Source organism: Malania oleifera, chromosome 13, assembly GCF_029873635.1.
Source record: "Malania oleifera isolate guangnan ecotype guangnan chromosome 13, ASM2987363v1, whole genome shotgun sequence".
NCBI classification, from domain to species: domain Eukaryota; kingdom Viridiplantae; phylum Streptophyta; class Magnoliopsida; order Santalales; family Ximeniaceae; genus Malania; species Malania oleifera.
In genome coordinates this window covers 42,533,857-42,556,820 of record NC_080429.1, presented here as the reverse complement: position 1 = coordinate 42,556,820, position 22,964 = coordinate 42,533,857, and the positions used below count along the sequence as shown (strand labels likewise).

Genomic DNA, 22,964 nt, shown 5'->3' with positions numbered 1-22,964 from the left:
CCATTGGTATTTTTTTGAAGATCAAATATATACATTTTGTTTTTTTGTTTTTGTTTTTGTTTTTTTACTGTTTGTTTCTCTCCGACCTCTCTCATTCTTTCTCCACTCTCTACCCTCATCTCTTGGTCTATTCTCCCTTTTTGTCTCACCCACTATCATCTGCCACCATGGTCGGCCAGCTCTTACCAACAGCCGTTGCCCCTCCTGCGGCCTTTGCCGTCCACAGCGAAGCCGAAGGTAAGGTTCCTTTCTCTGCTTTCGTTTCTTTCTCTCTTTGGTACTTCAATCTCTCTCTCTCACATCATCTCTCACTCTTACTCTCCTCTTGGGTCTCTCTCTCTCTAACCTATTTGTAATTTCTTTATTCTCTGATCTCTCTGATTCCCCCTCCTTCTGATCGCCTTTTGTAGGTCATGTGCACGGCCATGGTAAAGAGCTTCGTGCTTTCTACTTGTCTTCCTTGATCCAGCCGCAACACAGGTATACCCTTCCCCTATATTCTATCTTCCTCCTTCATTCTTTATTTTTCCTCTTTTCTTCCATTTTCTTTTTTTTTTTTCCTTGCATTTTCTTTCAATTTCTCAATTTCTTTTTATTATTATTATTATTATTATTATTATTATTATTATTATTATTATTTCGCTAGGCATAAAAATAACTCTACTTTGAAGCATCTTGAGCTGATTCTCAAGACCAAAAAAAAAAAAAAAAACGCAAAATAACCCTATTATTATTATTATACCCTTCCCCTATATTCTATCTTCCTCATTCATTCTTTTTTTCCTCTTTTCTTCCAATTTTTTTTTCTTGCATTTTCTTTCAATTTCTCATAATACAAACAAGGCTGGGGTTGGTTGACCAAGGTAGGTTCAGGGTTAGGTCAAGTTAAGAGTTGAGATTTGTGTTAGACTTGGATTAGGTTAGTTTAGCTTTGGGCTTACGGAGGTATTGGGCTGGTTGGGTATTTTGGGTCAAATTAAACCAGGCCCAATTGTGTCGTGGATTAATTGGGTCTTAGGATTTTGGATTCAATTTAAATTAATTTACCTGGGTCAGGCCTAGTTAGACCTGGGGCAATCCTGGTTGGGTTTTATTTTAGATTAGCTTAGTTTAGTTGCATGGTTTGAGCTATTGGGTTAGGAAATTAGTTGGGGATTTAATTTAAGCACAATTGGGCTTTAAATTAACTATAGATTTAAGTGGGCTTGGGTAAATTTGGTTAATAGGTCAGTTGACCCAGGTTCAAGTTGACCTGGTCAGGTTCTTGGGTCAATTGACTTGGACTCGAGTTGAGTATGGACATTCAAATATGAGTTTTCAGACTTGAGTTTGGTTTTTTAGACATAGCTATTTGGGTTTGAATGATATGAATATTATGATGTATGATGTGAGGACACATCCTAACTCGACTCATGCAATGATAACAATTTACAAAATGCATATGGGATGCTTCCTATCACTATTGATGATATGCATGCAATGCATGAAGATGCACAAATCTCTTCTTCACGCATGCTTATGAACCAATATCCACACAATTAATAGACAAGATTCTGAGACCAATCCTTGCCATATCTTAATTCGTCTTCAAATTCCAATATGTGGATAGGAGAGTTCGTGCTTTGCAAATGATGCCTCTATTAGCGATTTTTAGGGGAACTATGCTATTGGGTGAAAAAAAGTATCACCAGTGTTGTTTGATTTGACTACCTCTAGCTTTTGGCTTTTATAAGTATGTTGAAACCTGGCCTAACTTTTGTCCCGAGCCATTTGGGACCAAGTTACTTAAGTTCACAGCTTGACATGTTAGTCTCAAGAATGTTGATTAACCAAGGCTTCCCTGAACTTTTCTGACGAAGGCTGTAAGGACTGTGCTCTTAATATTTAAATCACTTTATAGCTAAATGAAAAAAACATGCAATCAGATAATACAATCTCCTCTGTGATATGAATGAAATATTCAAACTTGTCTATTTGCATGGTTTTCGCATTATCCTAACAGGAAATGATTTTACCAGTACTCTAACAGTGCGCAACCTTGATATCAACTTAGAAAATCAAATCAATAAGTGAACACTTATGATTTTCTCCCTACTCCATACTCACTAATAATCTCCTTTTTCTTCTCGTAGGAAACAAAATAGAAACAACATTGCCCATCTAAATGCACCTACTTTTTCACTATTCCCGTGTAAATTTAATGCTTACTTCCAATAAATAGTACCTTCTTGATCTGTGTCCTAAAGCTCATTTTAGCTTTTCATCCTAAATTGTGATTAGTGTCTTATCAACTGTTTTAATTAGTATTTTAATCTCAAGGTGGACTTTAAGACACGGGATGAAATGTAGGCTAAAGATATAAGTTTCCAGAAGAAAAGGAAAACTAAGGTTCAAAATCCCCTCCTTAAAATGACATTTCTGCCCTTAGTGGTGCAAAAAGTTGATCAAACTTGTTGCTCTGAACAAGCTGCTTATGTATCCTATTAAGATCAGGTTATATCATAGTTCAAACTTTATTGAGCTTGACAATTCATTTGAGGTATTGACATATACCAATAAGGCTAGAACTTTCTTTTTAGACCATGATGTAGGCTGGGATATGGGCTAAAGAAGAAAAAGATTTGATTAGACCTGAAGTCATACATTTTATCATGGTAGCTAACATTGGTCAAGGATCACCTATGAAGTATGCCTATGATCATTCCACCTTTTTTTTTTTTTTTCTTTCTTGTTATTTTACTAGATGAAGCCCACTCAAAATTGAACAAGTAAAGTCAATTGAGTTGAGCTATAAATTAAGTGCTCAAGTATAGTTGAAGTACCTTGATTCACTTACACTTCAATCAATTAGGATTCAAACCATTTAATTAATTACATATAAAACTGTAGAAAAGAATGGTGTAATATATAATAGAAATTGCATTTGATCGATCAGAGTTGTGCATTGTGTTGTTTGCTTTTGTTTAAAGCATATTTCTCCATATAGAATTGTTTGTGTTGTCAATGTGTTGGATAGAGTTGCAATCACTCGATAAAATTAGATTTTTTTTTTTATTTTTTATTTTGCTGTTTTGATTGTTAGTTGTATTATCTTTTTATCATATTTGGGAAATCTAAGGTGCTGTTGATATTGCTTCATCATTTTTGTATGTGGAATAAACAGATTAAACAAATTAAATCCTTTCACTTCTTGTCAATAGATGCAAGTGGTTTTTACAAGTCAATTGTAGAAAATTTTTGAAAAAGGTGTGAGCATTTTTTAAAATAATATGAAATTATAATTAATTATTAATTTAAAATTTATTTTGACATTAAACATCTAGGAGGAGGACACTTTGGGAATAATAAAGGCACACATCCACAAAAGGTTTATGGACTGCTTGGGAGAATTATGTAACATATGTTCTTTATGTTGTCCATGTACTTATTTTTAAGAAAAATTTATGTCCTTTGAGAGGATCATTGTGGTGCTGCTCTACCCTTTTATCCAATGAAAATACTCCAAACAATGGATCATACCAAATTATATATGTAGACTTTATTTAGTGCGATCCACTATTTGAAGTGTTTTTATTGGATGGAAGGATCTAATACGAGGACCATGGTGGTCGGCTGAGGCGTTTATAATGCACTACAGTCGATCGATTGAGACCCTTTTGAAAAACGAAGTATGTCCTGATTTTTGGCTTTGAAAAAGATGTATCCCTATTTGTGTATGTCTTTTTAGATTAGGGGATCTAAAGTCAATCTATGACCTTTGAGCATTAATTTCTAATCATGCATGAGATGCAAATATTACAGATCATATTATAATTATAGACCCAAAAATAAAAAACGCATTACAATACAACACAAAATGTCTTCATTCTTTTTGCCTCCTGTTAAGCAATCATGAAGTGTGATCTTTGTGGTCCTAACGACTTCCTTGTGTTTTTATCATCCGTGCGTGCTAAGAGCTAACCATGTTCATAAGCTCAGTGTACAAGTAAGAAACAACGTGATTTGTCATTATCAAAACGGGATCGGACTCATAGAGTGAACACCCTCCCCCTTTTTGATGATGACAAATACATAAGCAAAACGGGTATGACCTTAAAAGGCTCTCCTTCAAAATATGCATTAAAGTAAAACTTGATAGTGCAACTCAAGCATAAGTGGAAGGAAGACATAAAAGAATAAATAATGCATTCAAATTTTGGCAGGAAAGATATGCATTCAAGTTTGACATTGATGCTCAAACACTAAGCATGTACATGGGAAAATAAAAATCATGCAAAGTTAAATCAATAACAAAAGCAAAGTACCTAGTTTTGTACCCAATTTTGCATACTTCCCCTACTTTTGGCATCTGCAAAGGGGCTAAGGTAAAAGGATATAAGCATGAAATTAACCTTAGTCAAAGAAACATTTTGAGCACATCATTGTATGCATTAAATCATAGTCATTCAAATACATGATTTTGGGAAGAATTTTACGAAATTTCGGCAGCATGCTTTTTGAAAATAGAGCATTTCCCCCCAAAAAACTGTATATCAAAGACTTGATTGATTATGTTAAGTGGTTTATAGTAATGCGCATCATTCAGATCAAGTATGCAAAGTATTCATTATAGTCCAAGGAAATCCATGCAATAAAGACCGTACATCCAATATCCATACAAGACAATAAACATGCAATTCATTCTAGATAGCTAATACATTTCTCACGAGATATGAAGTACATAGAAAACAATTGTGAGAAATCAAGTTTTTAGAGCCGTAGTATTTTAAGTTAAGTTGCTCCCCCTGAGTTTATGCACTTTTTCAGTTTTCTAGATGACTTCTCTACTGTGCATTAGGTCTTAAGTAAAAGAGTTTGGGGCAAGCAATATTCGTCCATTTAAGATTTTCAAGACAATCATTATGCTTAAATAATCATACCACAATAAACTCAATATAGGTCTGAGCCAAAATTTTGGGTGAGCTAGAAGAGAGAATTTTAAAACAGAAGCTCCACCTTTCAATTTGAATGCTAGCTTAGATGCCAACAAATGCTTATACCTATTAAGGATGATATTACTAAATGCAAAACAGTATAAGAAAAAAATATTAAATCCTTAAATGCTTTTAATGGACATAAGATTAAGCCATTTATATTCATCTAGCAAGTTTATTCTTTTAGAACTCATATGCATTAGAACGCCAAAGTTTAAGATATGCAATGTTCGTAAATTCCAAGAACAATTCATATCATCTTATATTTTCATAAAAACAAAATGAGATATGATGCTCATGGATTTCACAAGAGTCTTAGGACTCAAATCAAGCCAATGATGATAAATAAAATAAAAAATGAAATTTGACTTCCTTGTACATTCTTAATCACACACATATATGTATTTTAGTTAAGGATGACGTTCAATTAATAAACTATCATGCTTTCATTCTTCATAATCATTCAGCGCCCAGGAGTTCATTATATAGCAAATTATAGGTATTTAGCACAAGATCACTACATATTGCATTTTCACTTAGCAAATGATGGCCAATGAAGGCAATACTCAAAATTCATGCAAAGGCTATGCAGTAGGGCTTTAATAAGAATAACACAACTCAAATGAGTGTGTGACATAAAGCATTTCCCTTATGTCATCCATTTTCTCCAAGTATATGGATTGCCATCTAACCATGTGATATTAAATTTAAGGCAAAATGATTCACCATTTTGGTCCTGAATGAAGTTCAGAATCTAAAGTTGAGACCAAAAGAGTAACGATGGGCAAGATTTTCCTAGAATTAAATAAGGTGTATATGATGAATATAATCTAGGGAAATACAAACCATAATCATACAGCATGCAAAGGCATAATATTAATCATTTAAAAAAAACAACATGCAAATGATTCTTTTAACATGTGAAGAATTTAGAATTTTTGACCAGTCCTATGAAGTTATGATCTTCATTAACTAACTAGCATGTTAGTCTATATGTGATCATTCAATTTCAATCATGCAAAGCCCTAGTTAACTACTAGCATGCACTTCACGAATCTGCATCAACCATGCATATGGCATTTAGTATAAGCATGCAGTCTAGTATGACTCAAAGTAGATCATGCCCAAGAATAATCCATCAAACAAATAATATGACATTAGGCGAAAAATGGATATTGATTTGCAGTTTACACAAAGCATCTGATGAATAAACAAAAAAGCATAATACTATAAAGTATTTATTAGATGAATTTTAAAACAACTGCTCCCCCTCAGTTATGTAGCCAATATGCAATTTATCTAAAACTCTCAAATGAGTTTTGTTTTGAATTTTCGGAGAGGCACATGTTCGAATGACTTTCAATTTTAATTGTTTTGTGCCTAGGTTCTTTTGAACTTTGTACCTTCTTCGGGATTAACACCCAATGCAATCATTGTAGCCATTTAACATGATTCAACAACTATTAATTAATTCGATTTGAAGTTGAGAGCTTATGAGGGGGGAATGCATAAATACCCTCTAATGCCCCAATACGCCACGTGGGGCTCGGGGTGCTACTTTAGTAATATCTATGTTCCTGATACCATATTCATTATATAAAAGCAGCGCAAATAATTGATACATCCTCCAAATACATTACTAGAGTTTTAAATTGCTAACATACATAAAAGTCTCCCAATATCAATGTTACATCCTAAACAAAAGAAAGAAAGCTAACTTAATCCATACGACCATATTACATATCCAAAGCTCCAAACAAAACTTTAAATACTTCAGAATTCTTATAAACATTCACATAAAAAGAACTAGCTTTCACCTCGCCTCGGAGCTGGTTAAGTTCGGTCTCGATATGATCCTAAAAAATGATAAATTGTATATTAGGGTGAGAAACCTCTCAGTAAGACGGATTAAATTAATATCAGGGTGTGGTCAACATGAATTTAAGTAAACATATATATATTACCCAATTATTAAATCTGATAAACATAGCATTTGTATATCATACTCACGCCTACACAGTTAAAAATATACTTCCATGATACCACCTGTAAATCAGTTTAATAAATATCACCATTCACATAAATTAACATATATATATATATATATACACGTAAAAATACTCCTTAGGTCCAACGGTATGTTTAACTCCCATGAAGGGTTGTGTGGTCCGAAGGCTGGAATTAACCTGGGTGATTAGCCCAAAACTAACTCAAAGTAACCATCTACAAGTGCGTCTGCAGACATCTGCAACCTCGTTGCAGGTCCGATTGCATTATATAACTCCACCCTTACGTAGGTCAATCGGCTACAAAGACCACCCTACATTTCCACTACAGTGTGGGCACACATGACCAAATATTCTCCTAGCTATGGTACCGTGTTCACAATACAACAGGTCCTCAGGATTTTTAAAATCATATCATGCAATTTTAAATAATAAAACAGTAGTATAAATATATGTTTCAAAATCCAATATAAATCTGTTGTATCAATCCCAACTCTTAGCTGTCAATAAAGGACCCGACTCTTAGGCGTCATATAAAAACCTAGCTCTTAGCTGTCATATAAAAACCCGGTATTTTACACAAGAAGTTCCAGTATAGTTCACAAACAGTTTCAGTATTTTACAACCATTTTCATATGTGGTTACTACAATAAACTATACCAATTATTCACCTACCACACAATTTCCATATATGAACATAGCCCGATAAACAATTAAGAAATATAGTATTTTAAATCCATATGATCAAACAAGCTTTCCACCGTTCGTATTATTCAAAATATTATACCATATATCTTATATTTGCAAAAATTCATTTTGAATGGTCGATTTTCGAAATAATCCTGGAAATCAAGTATACATATATATATATATATATATATATATATATATATATATATATATATATATATATAAAGCAGTTTAATCAGTTCAACTTTAATAAAAACTAGACTTAATTTAATCTCCTTACCTATTTACTGAGATATTTTCTGAGAAGACCCTAAAACCAAACCCGCGACGTTATTGAGCTCAAAAACCCTAAAACCACATTTTTCTAATTCTATCAGCTCAATCCCAAAATTATAATTTCCTTAATATTCCTAGGCTCACAAAATTCCCAATAACTATTTTAACATTTCCTAACTCTATAAACTCCAAATAAATAAATAAATTCCCAAAAATAGTAATTTTCTTAATTTCCTAAACCTTACCCTAGATTTGGAGTGGTGCTTAGGAAACCCAAATTGAAAATTCACTCTGATTAAAATGACGACGATCGAGGTTAGGACCCTGTGGTGGTGTTCAATCGTTGATTTGGCTAAAGATTTAAGGAAAAACTGAGAAAAGGAAAAGAGTTTACGTTACCCTACAAGTGGTTGGTGTCTACGTCACTCCTATGACAAATCCATTTCAGTAGGAATGTCGGTTGCTGAGAATAGAACCCAGGGGTATTTTTCGTTCTTCAATCAGCGTACGATTGGTCGACGAAATCGAGGAGAGAGAGAAAGAGAAGATGAGGAGAGTGTGAGGAGAAAGAGTGGCGAGGATAACTCTCTGGAACCCCAAATTGAAATCCTTTCAATTTCTTCAACAGGAAGCTTCTAAGCTTCATGTTTCTTTAAGCTTCCATTATTATATATTATAATGACATTATATATTACTTATTACTTTAACCTTGCATATATACATATATGTATTTAATTAAATAAATTCAATAGTATTTAATTAATTAATTACTAATATTATTTTTTCTTCTGGGTTACTACATTCTCCCCTCCTTAAAAGAATTTTATCCCCAAAATTTGCTAACTGTTACTGATCACATCCCTAACTCAGGATCGATCACTATAGAAGAGTTGATAGTCATCCACATAGCAGCCCCGTCCTAAATTTATTAAATACCCTCACTTATGGCGGAGGAATACCATGGTTACATGCAAGATTGAGAGATTACAATATTAAACAAAACTCTCCCAAAGAACACTCATATCCTAAACTGTAACTAACTGATAAAACTAACCAAATCTACCTTACCTAACCTGCAAACAAAACCAACAACCACTGTACTGATTTGTCTAGTGCTAAACCTCTCTAAAAATCTGTGGATACTTCTTACGTATTTTTGTCTCTAATTCCTAAGAAACCTCCTCAACTGCATGATTACGCCATAGTACCTTCACTAACGATATATCCTTAGCACGCAATTCCTATATTTTTCGATCCAAAATCTAAATTGGTACCTCCTCGTATGCCAGAGCATCCCCGATCTCCAAAGGATCATAACTTATCACGTGCGAAGGATCTGACACGTATTTCCTCAACATTGATACGTGGAAAACATTATAAACTCTAGACAACACTGGGGGTAATGCCACTCGATAGGCAACTGGACCAATCCTTTCTAGAATCTTGAAGGGCCCAATGTACTTAAGACTTAACTTGCCTTTCTTCCCAAATCTCATCACCCCTTTCATAAGAGCAATCACAAAAATACCATATCACCAATCTCAAACACTAGCTTAGCGAGTATCTGCATAGCTCTTCTGCTGACTCTGTGCTACTTTAATCCTCTCTCTGGTAAGCTCGACCTTTGTAGAGGTCTGCTAAACTAGTTCTTGCCCCAAAATTTGCCGCTTGCCTACCTCATCCTAGTATAATGAAGATCGGCACCGAAGACCATACAAAGTGTCATATGGTCTCATCTCGATACTGGCCTGATAACTATTATTATACGCAAACTCAACGAGCAGTAGATACCGAATCCAACTATCCCCAAAATCCAGTACACATGCTCGCAGCATATCCTCTAGAATCTAAATGGTCCTCTCGGACTGCCCATCCGTCTACAGGTGAAACGTGGTACTAAAAGTGAGTTGAGATCCCAAGGTGTCCTGTAAACTTTTCCAAAATCGAGAAGTGAATTGTGGATCTTGATATGAAACAATAAAAACCGGGATGCCATGAAGTCGTACAATCTCTTGCATATAAAGTTCTGCCAGCCTATTCATAGAATAACTGACTCTGATTGGAACAAAGCATGTAGTCTTCACTAGCCAATCCACTATAACCCAGATAGCATTCTGTCCTTGCATCGTTGAAGGCAACCCCGATATGAAGTCTATTAAGATATGCTCTCACTTCCATTTAGGGATATCAAGTGGCTGAAGTGGTCTTGCTGGCCTTTGGTGCTTTACTTTTACCTGGTGACATGTCAGATACTATTCCACGAATCTAGCAATTTCGCTTTTCATGTTACTCCACCAGAAGGATTCTCGCAGATTTCTATACGTCTTTGTGCTTCCCGGATGAATAGTATAAAGAGAGCAATAAGCCTCCTCTAGAATCGTCTTTTTAATCTCTGCGTCATTAGGTACACACAACCTAGTGTGAAATCTGAGAACTCTCCCTCAGAGACAATGAAGTCCATCTGTTGCTCACTCCGTACTTTCTCCATAATTTCTATTAACTCTACGTCTTTCGTCTGAGTGACTTTAATTTTCTCCTGTAAGGTTGGCTGAATGATCAAACTAGCTATGATCACCTGTGAATCCCTATCCATTAACTCTACACCCAACCTCTCCAGGTCCATCCTAATATGATGATGTATAACAACTGTTGAAATTGATGCACCCATCGACTTCCGACTCAAATCATCAGCTACCACATTAGCCTTTCCTAGGTGGTAACTAATAGTACAGTCGTAGTCCTTAATCAACTCAAGTCATCTCCTCTGCCTCATATTTAATTTCTTTTGGGTGAAAAAGTATTTAAGGCTCTTATGATCAGTAAAGATCTCGCACTTTTCACCGCATAGGTAGTGCCTCCGGATCTTTAATGCATAAACTACTGTTGCCAACTCCAAGTCGTGCGTAGGATAGTTCTTCTCGTACTCCTTAAGTTGGCGAGAAGCATATGTAATAACCTTTCCTTACTGCATCAATACATACGTGAGTACTTTCTGAGATGCGTCACTATAGATCACAAATCCACCCTCTCCTGATGGAATGCTCAATATTGGAGCAATGATTAGTCGTTGCTTCAATTCCTAAAAACTTTGTCGCATTCACTAGTCCACTCAAACTTTCTATTCTTCCTCGTAAGCTGTGTTAGAGGACCTGATAATCTCGAAAACCCCTCAACGAACCGGCGATAGTGTCTTACCAAACCTAAGAAACTTCTAACCTCGTGCACGTTCTTCAGTCTTGCCTAATCAACTACTGCCTCCACTTTGGTCGGGTCCACTAAAATTCCTTTTGTGGACACTACATGTCCCAGAAGTGCAACGAGTTCCAGCCAGAACTCGCATTTCTTAAATTTAACATACAACTTTCCTTCTCTCAGCACTTGAAGCACTATCCTCAAATGTTCCTCGTGTTCTTCTGGGCTCTTTGAATGCACCAGTATATGGTCAATAAATACTACTATTAACTAGTCCAAATACAGGTGGAAAACCTTGTTCATCAAATCCATGAACACTGCAAAAGCATTTGTCAATCCAAACGGCATAACCAGGAATTCATAATGGTCATACTTGGTCCTGAATGCTATTTTCGGAATATCTTCCACCCTAACCTTTACCTGATGATACTCGGATTGCAGATCGACCTTGGAGAAAATCTGTGTGCCCTTTAGCTGGTCAAGCAGATCGTCTATACGAGGTAATGGGTACTTGTTGTTCATTGTTACCTCATTAATTTTCCTGTAGTTGATGCACATCCTCATCGACCCATCCTTCTTTTTTACAAACAACACCGAAGCTCCCCAGGGTGACACGTTCGGTCTGATAAATCCCTTGTTAAGTAGTTTGTTGACTCTATGGGTCATGCCCTGTTTTGATTATGACAAATACTTTGGTATTTAATGTCTATCTAGTTTGTGTGCAAGTTTATATTAGCAAACCAATTGATGGCACATGACAGCAAAGCATGAAGACCCTAAGGATTCTCTTTCATTTTGTAAATTCAATTAATGTTATATTTGAGTTTGTAATAGTAACTAGGCATATGGTCTGTAATAATCTCTGCATGTCATGCATGTAGGTTTTTGTAAGCTCAACATGGCCATAGACTGACCTTAGGGTACCGAATGTCATTAGGGCACCCTTTGGTCAACTGACGCTGGATTTTTTCGATGTACACATAGACCCTAAAAAGACCCTAGGTCCCAACACTTAGTGCACATTGTCCCCATAATTACATATATTATCTGGGGAATTAATTGAAGTAAAATTGGGTAAAATTGCACAACATTGAGAGAGGTCGGGCGACCAAACCCTAGGAGTTCAAAACTCCTTAGGCGCCCGAACTGTTGAGAAGTCAACAGTTGACTTGGGTTCTCGGGCGACCGAACCATTTTGTGCATACCGTCCACGGGCGCCCGAACCCTTTGAAAGGGACATTCCACCTACTCGAGCGACTGATCCATTCAATTCAAATTGAGCCCCGGGCGACCGAACACACAAGTTCGGGTGACCGAACCTAAGACCGGGCACCCGAGGTTACGAACAAAGGCTACTGACTTTGATTCGGGCCACCGAAGCATGACACGGGTGACCGAACTTATTTAAATATCTTTTAAAGTTGTGTCTATTCAGGCAACCGAACCACGGTTCAGCCACCTGAACCTTGGTGGGTTAAAATTGTTTTAACTGCGGTAAAATCGAGTTTAGTTGGGTTAAGTGTGTTTAAACATTTTGAATTTTTTCTAATAATTCCGAACAAGTTCCAAACAGTTATAATTTTACCTCTGCCTATAAATATGGGTTCATTTGTGAGGATTAGTGTGAGAATAGTCAAAATAATTAGTAAAAATCTTTTCTATCTCAAAATCTCATTTTGCTCAAAATGCTCTCAAATATTTATTCCCTTGATATATCTTGATCTTGTGAGAGTTTATTAAGCTACCTTGTGTTTATTAGATAGTGCTAATACTCCAATTTGATTGGTTGATTGTGATATTATTTTTTGGGGAGTTTGGCTTAGTTTTATCCCACAGATTTTAATATTATAAATCTTGTGTTGGGATAAACTAGCAAGCTTAGGATATTAGCATTATTATTGCAAGTGTCCAATAGTTTGGTTTTTTTTGTTGTGCAAAGATTTTTCAAACAAGTAAAATATTTTCAAACTAGTATTGTGCTTATTTCATTAAGGAAAATCTTCTTGAACTAGTTTGATTATCATATTCATATCTTTGGAATATTGATTTGCTACTGAACTGTGTTTTGCTTAGATTCCAAGATACTACTTGTTTTAAACACTCTTAAGCATATCACTGATTATACCATATTAAGTGTTGTTAGTACAACTATTTGCATCAATGAGCTTACATTTACCTACATTGTTGATGTGTATGTGATTGCGCGTATTGGGTACATATCTATTTTGCATGAAAGCATAATCATTGTACTAGTTTATTGAGAAAAATACTGTTATATTTCTAGGCGTGGCCTGAGGGGGCTTGATCTAGCCCAAAAGGATCAGGTTGGGATCAGCCCTGTAAATTTGACTTAGGGCCTTCTTCGCCCTGCAAGAAGAATTTTTAAAGGTTGTGGTTAGCCCTGTGCTAATTGACCTGATTGTATTAGGTGTTGCTCCACCTGTTAAGTAAGCATTAGTGGAATCCTCGGGCTTGCGAGTTAGAGGCGAGGACGTAGGAATTATTGACTGAATCCCGATAACATATCATGTGTGCACTGTTTATCTTTCTGCAATTTACATTTCTACACGTGTATATTATAGTTGGTGAATGCTGCGCATGATTTTAAATTCCATACGTTATATTTATCTGTGCATTCGGAACTGCATAGATAGACCCTAGGTTGTGAATGTACTACTGTCATTTAGTTCAAACCTAGGAAAAAGTTTTTAAATTCTAATTCACCCCCCTCTTGGGAATACACCAAAGCTAACATAGTTCCTGCAACTATTCCTTTAGCTCCTTTAATTTAGTCGGAGCCATTTTGTATGGAGCCTTAGAAATGGGTGCTGACCCTAGATTTAATTTGATGACAAACTCTACCTCGCGATCAGAAGGCTATCTCGGTAAGTCCTTAGGAAAAACGTCCAAGAACTCCCTTATCACTGGGATATCCTCCAGCCTAAGTCCTTCCTTCGATGCTTCTTTTACCAATGCAAGATACCCCTGGCCACCCTCCAAAAGTAACCTCTTTTCCTGAATTAGTGAAAGGATTTGTGGTGCAGAGCGCGCACACACGACCCGACGAATTTAAACTCCTACTTCCCTAGAGGTTTGAACATTACTTCCCTTTTGTGGCAGTCAATACTCGCGTAGCTGGATGATAGCCAATCCATCCCCAAAATAATATCGAACCATGCATGTAAAAAAAAATTAGACTAGAAGGCAGCCTTTTTCCTTGAATCTCCATTGGGTGATCCCTAATCACCTTGTTACCCACTACTACCGACCTTATCGGTGTGACCATTGCTAACTCGGCATCGCTGTATTTCTACCCCGCACAGTTTAATAAATCCTCAAGACACAAAAGAGTGTGTCGCATCTGAATCAAAGAGCACACCAACTTTATTTGAAAGCACATAAATGTTACCTGTAACCACATCTCCTGCGTGCTCGGCGTCACCTAGAGTCATAGAATCATTTACTCAATTCTGCCACAAAATCGTCAAGGTATCAGCCTCTAATCACAACTCCGAGACTAAACACCTACTCACCCCACCTAACATTCCTACTTAAGTTTCCAAGTTCCAGTATCTCAACCCAGAAACGAAATCATCGATGGATTTACCATGGTTTTCCTAAAATCGTCATTCCAGGAAAAACACAGAAGATCGTCAACGGATCACCATCTCTAAGCTTCCAAACCAAGACTCACCTAACCTACCCACTCTTATCATATCTCAACCTATACTCTAGTAATTATCAACTGTCAAAGTCTTCAGAACCTAACAAACCTAGGCTTTAATACCACCTGTAACACTCTGACCCGCTAGTGGGGCTCGGGGTGCTACTTTAGTGGCGTTTGTGTTCCTAATATCATATTCATTATATAAAAGCGGCAGAAGTAATTGATACATCCTCCAAATACATTACCAAAGTTATAAACTACTAACATACATAGAAGTCTCCCAATATCCATATTACATCCCAAACAAAAGAAAGAAAGCTAACTTAATCCATACAACCATATTACATAGTTAGGGCTCCCAAAAAAACTTTAAATACATCAGAATTCTTATAAACATTCACACAAAAAGAACTAGCTATCACCCTGCCCCGGAGCTGGTTAAGCTCGATCTTGATGTGGTCCTGAAAAATGATAAATTGTATATTGGGGTGAAACACCTCTCACTAAGATGGATTAAATTTATATTAGGGTGTGGCCAGCATGAATTTAAGTAATATATATATATATATATATATATATATATATATAAAACCCAAATTATTAAATCTGATAAACATAGCATTTGTATATCGTACTCACACCTACACAATTAAAAATACACTTCCATGATACCACCTGTAAATCAGTTTAATAAATATCACCATTCACATAAATTAACATATATATATATATATATATATACACGTAAAAATACTCCCTGCGTCAAACGACATGTTTAACCCCCCCCCCCCATGACGGGTTGTGCTGTTCGGAGGTTGGAATTAGCCTGGGTGATCAGCCCAAAACTAATTCAAAGTAACCATCTGCAAGTGCGTCTGCAGGCATCTGCAACCCCGTTGCAGGTCCGAATTCCTTAGAATCTTGTATCTTTGAGTTCGAGCTTTCTTTTCTTTAGCTTCATAATATCTTGTATCTTTGAGTTTGAGCTTTCAAAAGACTTTGTCAAGCACTTGTTCTTGAACACTTGAGTCTTGAATCATCACTTAGTCAAATATGTTAAGTTCCTTTGATTTGTTATCATCAAAACATGATTTTAAGCCTTGTGAGGCTAACACTGTAACCTACGCTTTAATACTAGAAAATTGTAGCCCATCCCAGCTTGGTTAATTGGGACCATTGGGTTGGGGTATGACACCAACCATCACATAAAATTTATTATACATTAATCATGTGGTGTCATATTAGCATTTTTTATGCAAGCAGAATCCAAGTTGTACCAATATTTATGCTAAGTAGGATATAAAGAAAAAATGTGAATAAAGAAAAATTGTATTTCTCATTCCAATGAATGAAACGTGAACACTAAGTAGTTGAGGAGGATACAAGAAGGGGTATTTAAATAAGATTACATGATATAGTTGCAAATCAAGGAGATATCTTAAATCCCAAGAAATCTGAGATAAAGGACTGTTATGAATCCCATAGAATTCGAAATATTCGCAAACTATCTGAAATATTCACAAATTGTACTAGGAGTCCATAAAATTTGCTTTGCTGACATATATGGTCCTTAGATTTTTTTTTTCTTTTTGAATCAATAGGCTCTGATTTGTTAACATATATGGTCCTCAAATTTTTATTATGACGATTCATTTCGAGTCTTTGACGCTCCTTAGACTTTATTGTGACGATTTGCCTCAGATCTTTGACACTTAAATCTGTAGCAGATAAAATCATCGACAGTTTCCTTTTGAAATTGTTTATACTTGAAACCATCGATGTAACCGTCGATGGCATCACTCTCATTGAGTGTGCCGAGTTGTGATGCATTGCTAATACCCTCCCACAAACTTTTTCGAGGCTAGAGACAATGTTTGTTGTGAAAAATAATGAAGGGCGGCCTTCGACATTGGCTTTGTGAAGATTTCAAATTGCAGACCAAGATTGGTGAGAAGACAAACTACTTTTTCTTGGTCTGAAATGGGCTTCCCGATGGCTACTAGATTATCATAAAGACCTTTGAAGGTGCGGATATGTTTAGTGATTGTTGTGTGATCTTATTTCCGAAGGAAGGTGATATGTTGACAAAAAGAAAATTCACGTTCTTGTGATTCTTGAGCATATGCATTCTTGAGAGCCTCCCACACTGCATGAGCCGTGTCGAAGCCAAAGACGAGTATGAGAGTTTCCTCAGAAAGTGTCCCAATGATCCACCCTCGAAGTAGACGGTTATACCTTTGCCATATGTCAATTGGGGAATGGTGTCGACAAGCCTTAGAGTTTCCTCAGAAAGTGTCTCGATAATCCACCCTCGAAGGAGATAGTTAGACTTTCACCATGCTATGGTGCAGCATTAAGAGATAGTGTAGCCGGTGAAAAGAAGAAAAAAAGAGCAGAAGATAAGCAAGAGGTGTATAGATAATGCAGAAGCTGTGATTTTTTTCTTTTTGAACTAATGTTCACAATGGCTCTAATACCATAAATAAAAAATGAGAATAAATGAAAATTGTATTTCTTATTCCAATGAATGAAACGTGAACACTAAGTAATTGAGGAGGATACAAGAAGAGGTATCTAAACAAGATTTACATGATATAGTTGCAAATCAAAGAGATATCTTAAATCCCATGAAATCAGAGATAAAGGACTATTATGAATCCCATAGAATCTATAATATTTGTAGACTTTCTAAAATATTCATAGATTTTATTAGGAGTCCATAAAATATGCTTTGTTGACATATATGGTCCTTGGATATATATTTTTTGAATCAATAGACTTTGATTTGTTAATATATATTGTCTTCAAATTTTTACTATGACGATTGACATCGGGTCTTTAACGCTCCTTAGACTTTATTGTGACGATTAGCCTAAGATTTTTAACATTTAGATCTGCAGCGAACAAAACCGTCGACGGTTTGATGAAATAGTTGATGGTTTCCTTCTGAGTTTGTTTTTGTCTGAAACTGTCGATGTAACCGTCAACGACATCACTCTCATTGAGTGTGCCGAGTTGTGATGCATTGCTGATAGGATTCACATTCTTTTGATTTTTTTATTTTTTTTCAATCAGTTGGATGCTCACAATGGCCTAGGCTATATAGCAAGGAGTAGCTCATCTCCCATTCCATATTCCCTTCTAAGATTTAAACTTGAAACATCCAACACGACAGTCTCAATCTTTTTACCAAAATATCCCGCAAAGGAAAATAAATTATACTTCTGCAAAAAATGCTAATGTAGTGTAATGGGACTATTGCTTTTTAAATCTTATGTAATGCACTCATTCTATATAACGATTTTTTTTTCCCAAAAATGGGTCTCAATTTTGTTTAATGGATACAAATGAGTCTCAATTGTATAAGATTTTTTGACAAAACATGATATTATCAACATTTTATAAATTTCACATGGTGCTCGCAATTTCAAAAAAATAAGAATATAAGTTGATTGTTCATCTTTGTGCACATCCTTGAAATGTGATGGTCATCGTTTAGTCAAGATAGTGCCTTAAAAAAGAGGTTGCTTAGGTAAGGTGAATCTCGTCTTGCTTAATCACCCTAATGACTAAGTAGAGAATCGCTTAGAACTAAAGAAGTGTAAGACAAACATTGTAGGTTAGATTCAATCGTTTAAGGGATGAATTCGCTTGTCACTTATGTGACATAGAAGTTGTAAGTAGACACTCAGGTGATAGAGACTTCAGAGTCATCAAACAACAATGATCACCTACGTCATCAAGCAAAATTTACCGTTATCAGGTGACAAGGTGGATAAACATTGGATAAACATGTCAACTGTAACAAATTGAACATTTAATGTTATAACATGATCTCAATTTATGATTAGTTTTTTAAATGTTTTAAAAAATTCTCTATTGAGATTTAATATTTTGAATTTATACTTTTAACCATTGAATTAATGTAGGTTTTACTCAAGAAGGGTATAAATGTGTGTAATGATCATTGTAGGAGATCTACAACTCAATTCAACAAACATAATACAACAGTCCAATGCTAAATAGGTCTTAGTGCATTTTACCTGTCTTATCTCGTTATCTCTGTCTCACAAGAGTATATCGAAGCTTAAACTCGACTCGTCAATTTATTAAAATTGAATCAAGTTATAAAGTCACTTGATCTGGAGCAATTTAAGCGTCAACTTAACTCACTATAAAAAGTATCAATCCATCACATGCCTGTATGCTTGTTGCTTAAACATGAAACATATGATGTATAGATCCCACATGTCCAATGGATCCACCATCATATTTCCCTTATAATGGGGGCATAAAATGAGGTCATCGTTTGTTGCTAATAAGTAAAAATAGTGTAGGATCCGTCTCATTGAAACTCGTCTAAAAACACGTTTTTTATTTATCTGAGTCTAAATATTAATTAAAAAAAAAAAACCACTTCTTTTTTAATATTTAGAATTTTAAAATTAGTAATTTTGCCAAAACTACCATTGCTCCCAAGACTTTTCACTGCTATAAACTACCCACAAAATCACCCATTCTTTCCCAAAGCAGATCCAGTCAACTAATCAAACAAAAGCATCCTGACCAATCCATCTTCATCTCCCCCACTCTCATTTATTCATTCACACCCAAAACATGTCACACCGTCCCACCCCCCATAGCCCATAGGGCCCAAACTCCATAGTTCTAGACTGAGACTCCCACCCATGGATCCCACCCCCAACAAAAACCACCTCTCCGCCCCCGCCCCCGCCGGCGATTCCACCGCCGTCCGGCGCTCGAGACACCTGGATCCCGCCGCCCCCACTTCCGCCACTCACAAAATCTTAGCATCTCACTTCCCCAGATTTAGGTCGCTCCCCACCAAATCCGCAAAATCTGCAAAGCCCCAGCCGCAGCTTCCCCCAGCGGACGCCCGTTCCCAAGCAAAGACCATGTCCATGTCCATGTCCATGTCCATGTCCGCCAGGGCCGATTCCTCCAACAACCTCTTTCCCAAATCCAGTCGCCGGAACCCCGCAACTGTTGTGGAGAAGCAGAGGATCGTCGCGGAAAAGCAGAAACAGAGCAAGTCGTCGTTGAAAGCGGTTAAAGAGAAAGAGGAGGAGGAGGAGTCTAATGTTGAGAAGGCGATTGTTTCTTTGACCGTGGGCGGAGGAAGAAGAAGGAGATCCTTCGATAGCCCGCAGATTGAGTTGGCGGATTTCTTGTCCTGCAACGGGGTGAAGGTGGTTTCCGTTGATATGCCGCCGTTTATGCAGATCCATGCGGTGGACTGTGCGCGGAAGGCTCGCGATAGCCTCGAGAAGTTCACTTCCAAGGCCCTCGCCTGCACTCTCAAGAAGGTAAACTACTGATAGGTCATCATTTGGGATCAAACCAATTGGATTTTTGTGTTGATTTTTGAATTGGGTTTTTGAATTTGTTATGAAAAAATTATAGTTTCTAGAAATATTTAGAACACAGGATTTATACAAGGTTTGAAGGTATAGGCAGCCATTGATGCATTATAAGCTGCAATCCTTCTATGTGTAGTAATAGAAGAATAGCTAGGGCTTTCCCTTCTTCTCCGCCTCGATGGATTATCAACTGGTTCGCCTCTTTTGATTCTGAAATTAGGGACAAGAAAGAGGGGACTAACCTTTTACAGAATTGACATGTCCCAACTCCTAACCAGACCCATCATCATGGTGAACTCAAAATTAGGTTTAGGGTTTTACACCTGTTTTGTCACATTCACATGTGGCCATCTTGTTAAGTCATTCCAAAATTTTGGATTGTTTTGGTTCACTATGTGATCTTGGACCACCCTAATTTTGGCAGATTTAATTTAGGCTTACTCTTTAGAAAACTCCAACCTTGGCAAGAAAGTATTACAAAAATTTGTGGACTCCTATTAATTATTGAAACAAGCCTCCCCACTTGTCATAAAATCTTGCGATGAGTAGGAGATAATGTAGGATATGAGGGTTCGCATAGAATGAGAGCAAATGAAGGCCATCACTCATGCTCATGATGTGGCTCATAGCTCATAAACTATCATGATCAAAGCCTTTTATGTTGGGCAAATCAATATTATTAACCAAGTTAATATTTATTCCTCTTTCCTAAGAGCCATAGCATTATAATCAATATAAGCTCATGAAAGAAGATAGTGTTTTTAAACTTGTGAATGATGGTTTGTGGGGTGCAGGAATTTGATGGGGCTTATGGACCAGCTTGGCACTGCGTGGTTGGGATGAGTTTTGGGTCTTTTGTGACACATTCTGTCGGGGGATTTTTGTATTTCTCCATGGATAAGAAGTTGTATGTCCTCCTGTTTAAGACCACTGTACAGAGAGCTGATTGATATGGGAGATCCCTTGAGACAATACAGATGATTTTGAAAGCCAACAACCAAAGCATTGCTATGTGCGTTGCAACTTGTACATTGATTTTGGTGGGAAAGCTTTGGAATTGAGATTTGATTGCACTGTAATGGAGTGGTTCAATTTTTCCTCCCTAGCTGGAGAGGTTCAATGGCTTTTTAGTTTTCAACCATCTACAGCTTAATAGGTTCTGTGCTCTTTTTTTTTTTTTTTTAAACCCATATAATATATCAATTTCCAAATTTTGACAGTATATTTGAAATTTTTTATTAAATTAATGGCCGCAAATTTAGCATTAGGTTTATTCCACATTCTGCAGTTTGGAGGGAGACCACATTCCTCAATCATATGGTTAAAGTTAGGAGTCTCATCAATCACGGGATATTATGAGATGGCATCAGGCGATTGGTTGATTCTAATGAAATATCAAATCATCTGCAATGACATTTCACAGTAACATTGGCAGCGAATAGCACAATTGTTTGGGTCGAGTGTGAGTCTTGCTTTTCTAGATAGACTCATACATCTTGTGAAGAAAAAAGAACTAACCACCTTAGATGTAAAACTATAAAACCATGAATGTGTCTATCTAAATGTATTTTGATTCACTTTCAAAAGTAATTGTAGCCTCTGTTTGGAATATTTTAAAAATTTATTTTTTCATTAGAAATCTTTTTATTAGTATTTATGTCAATAAGTAGTATTTGGAGTATACTTAAATAAATACTTATTTCAAAAAAGTATTTTTTTTTCAAATTACTTTTTTTCTAAAGAAATAAATATGTTCTATATCGTAACGTCTCAGAAAAGGGTTCGGAATGACAAGAAATAATATAAGTTGGATGGAGTCGCCACTAACCTATCATTTTTGTAGGTGCGGTTGTATTATCTGATTACTACTTGTTGATTGGTCTTATAAACTAATTTTAAACCAAGGAACTAGTAGCCTTGGTCCATATTTACTAAAGTTGGGATTGTGAGTTCAGTTAATCGAGAAGAATGTACTAGCACCTCCTATACACCTATTCTACGAACAGTATCTAATTAATCATGAATTATACGTAAATTGAATTAATGGTCTTTAATTTTAAAAAAATAAACTATAAATAAAGAAATAAATAATTTAAACGAGAAAATTAAAACTACAATGCGATTTAGAAATGTGTTATAAGATCTCCAAAAGAGGAAATCTTGGTAAATAAACCCTCCTCAAAACTAATATAAGTGATATTTGAAATACCTCTTTACCTTTTGTTAAATCATTATGACACACACCCCCAAAAATAAAATAATATAGATAATAATAATAAAAAAATCATCACATTTAAGCGAAAAGAGTCTTTAAAATATTCCCATATTTTTCTAAAAAAAAAATTATAGAATTTTTCTGAAAATTTTCCAACATTTCTCTAAAATTTTATAGGATTTTAACAATTTTTCTTCATTTTTTTGGAATTTTTATTTTTTCACTTTTTTATTCGAGTCAAAATAACTCAAATATTTTTATTTTTTTTCCTAATTTTAAAATATTTTTTTTATTTTTCCATTTTTTAAAGGTTAAAAAATAATTTAAAAATAAATAAATAAACCAGATGTTCAAAAATTAGACTAGTTCAACCAATCTGAACTAGGTTTAACCTGATTGGAATTAATGGGTCACATGACTTTTTTTTTTTAATCATAGCATGACATCACCTTCTTATATTTTTTATTATTTTTTTAATAAGATTTTATGCAGTAGGGTGACGTCACCCGCCATGTGGTAGTTTTTGACTGGTTTTGAGTGTTTAACGTAGATTGTTGACGTGGC

General features: G+C 35.8%; 1 protein-coding gene and 1 long non-coding RNA gene across 2 annotated transcripts; both read left to right on the top strand.

The window, feature by feature from the left end:
* Positions 1–109: 109 nt before the first annotated feature.
* LOC131146497 (uncharacterized) lies at positions 110–3,767 on the top strand. The gene is made up of 3 exons (XR_009134377.1): positions 110–237; positions 411–480; positions 3,324–3,767. It is a non-coding gene; the product is annotated as an uncharacterized LOC131146497 (long non-coding RNA).
* Positions 3,768–19,330: 15,563 nt separating this feature from the next.
* Positions 19,331–21,428, top strand: LOC131146278 (uncharacterized). The gene is made up of 2 exons (XM_058095755.1): positions 19,331–20,131; positions 20,980–21,428. Exons 1-2 carry the CDS (start codon positions 19,493–19,495, stop codon positions 21,133–21,135), a joined length of 795 nt encoding a protein of 264 aa, XP_057951738.1. The 5' UTR covers positions 19,331–19,492; the 3' UTR covers positions 21,136–21,428.
* The last annotated feature ends 1,536 nt before the right edge of the window (positions 21,429–22,964 follow it).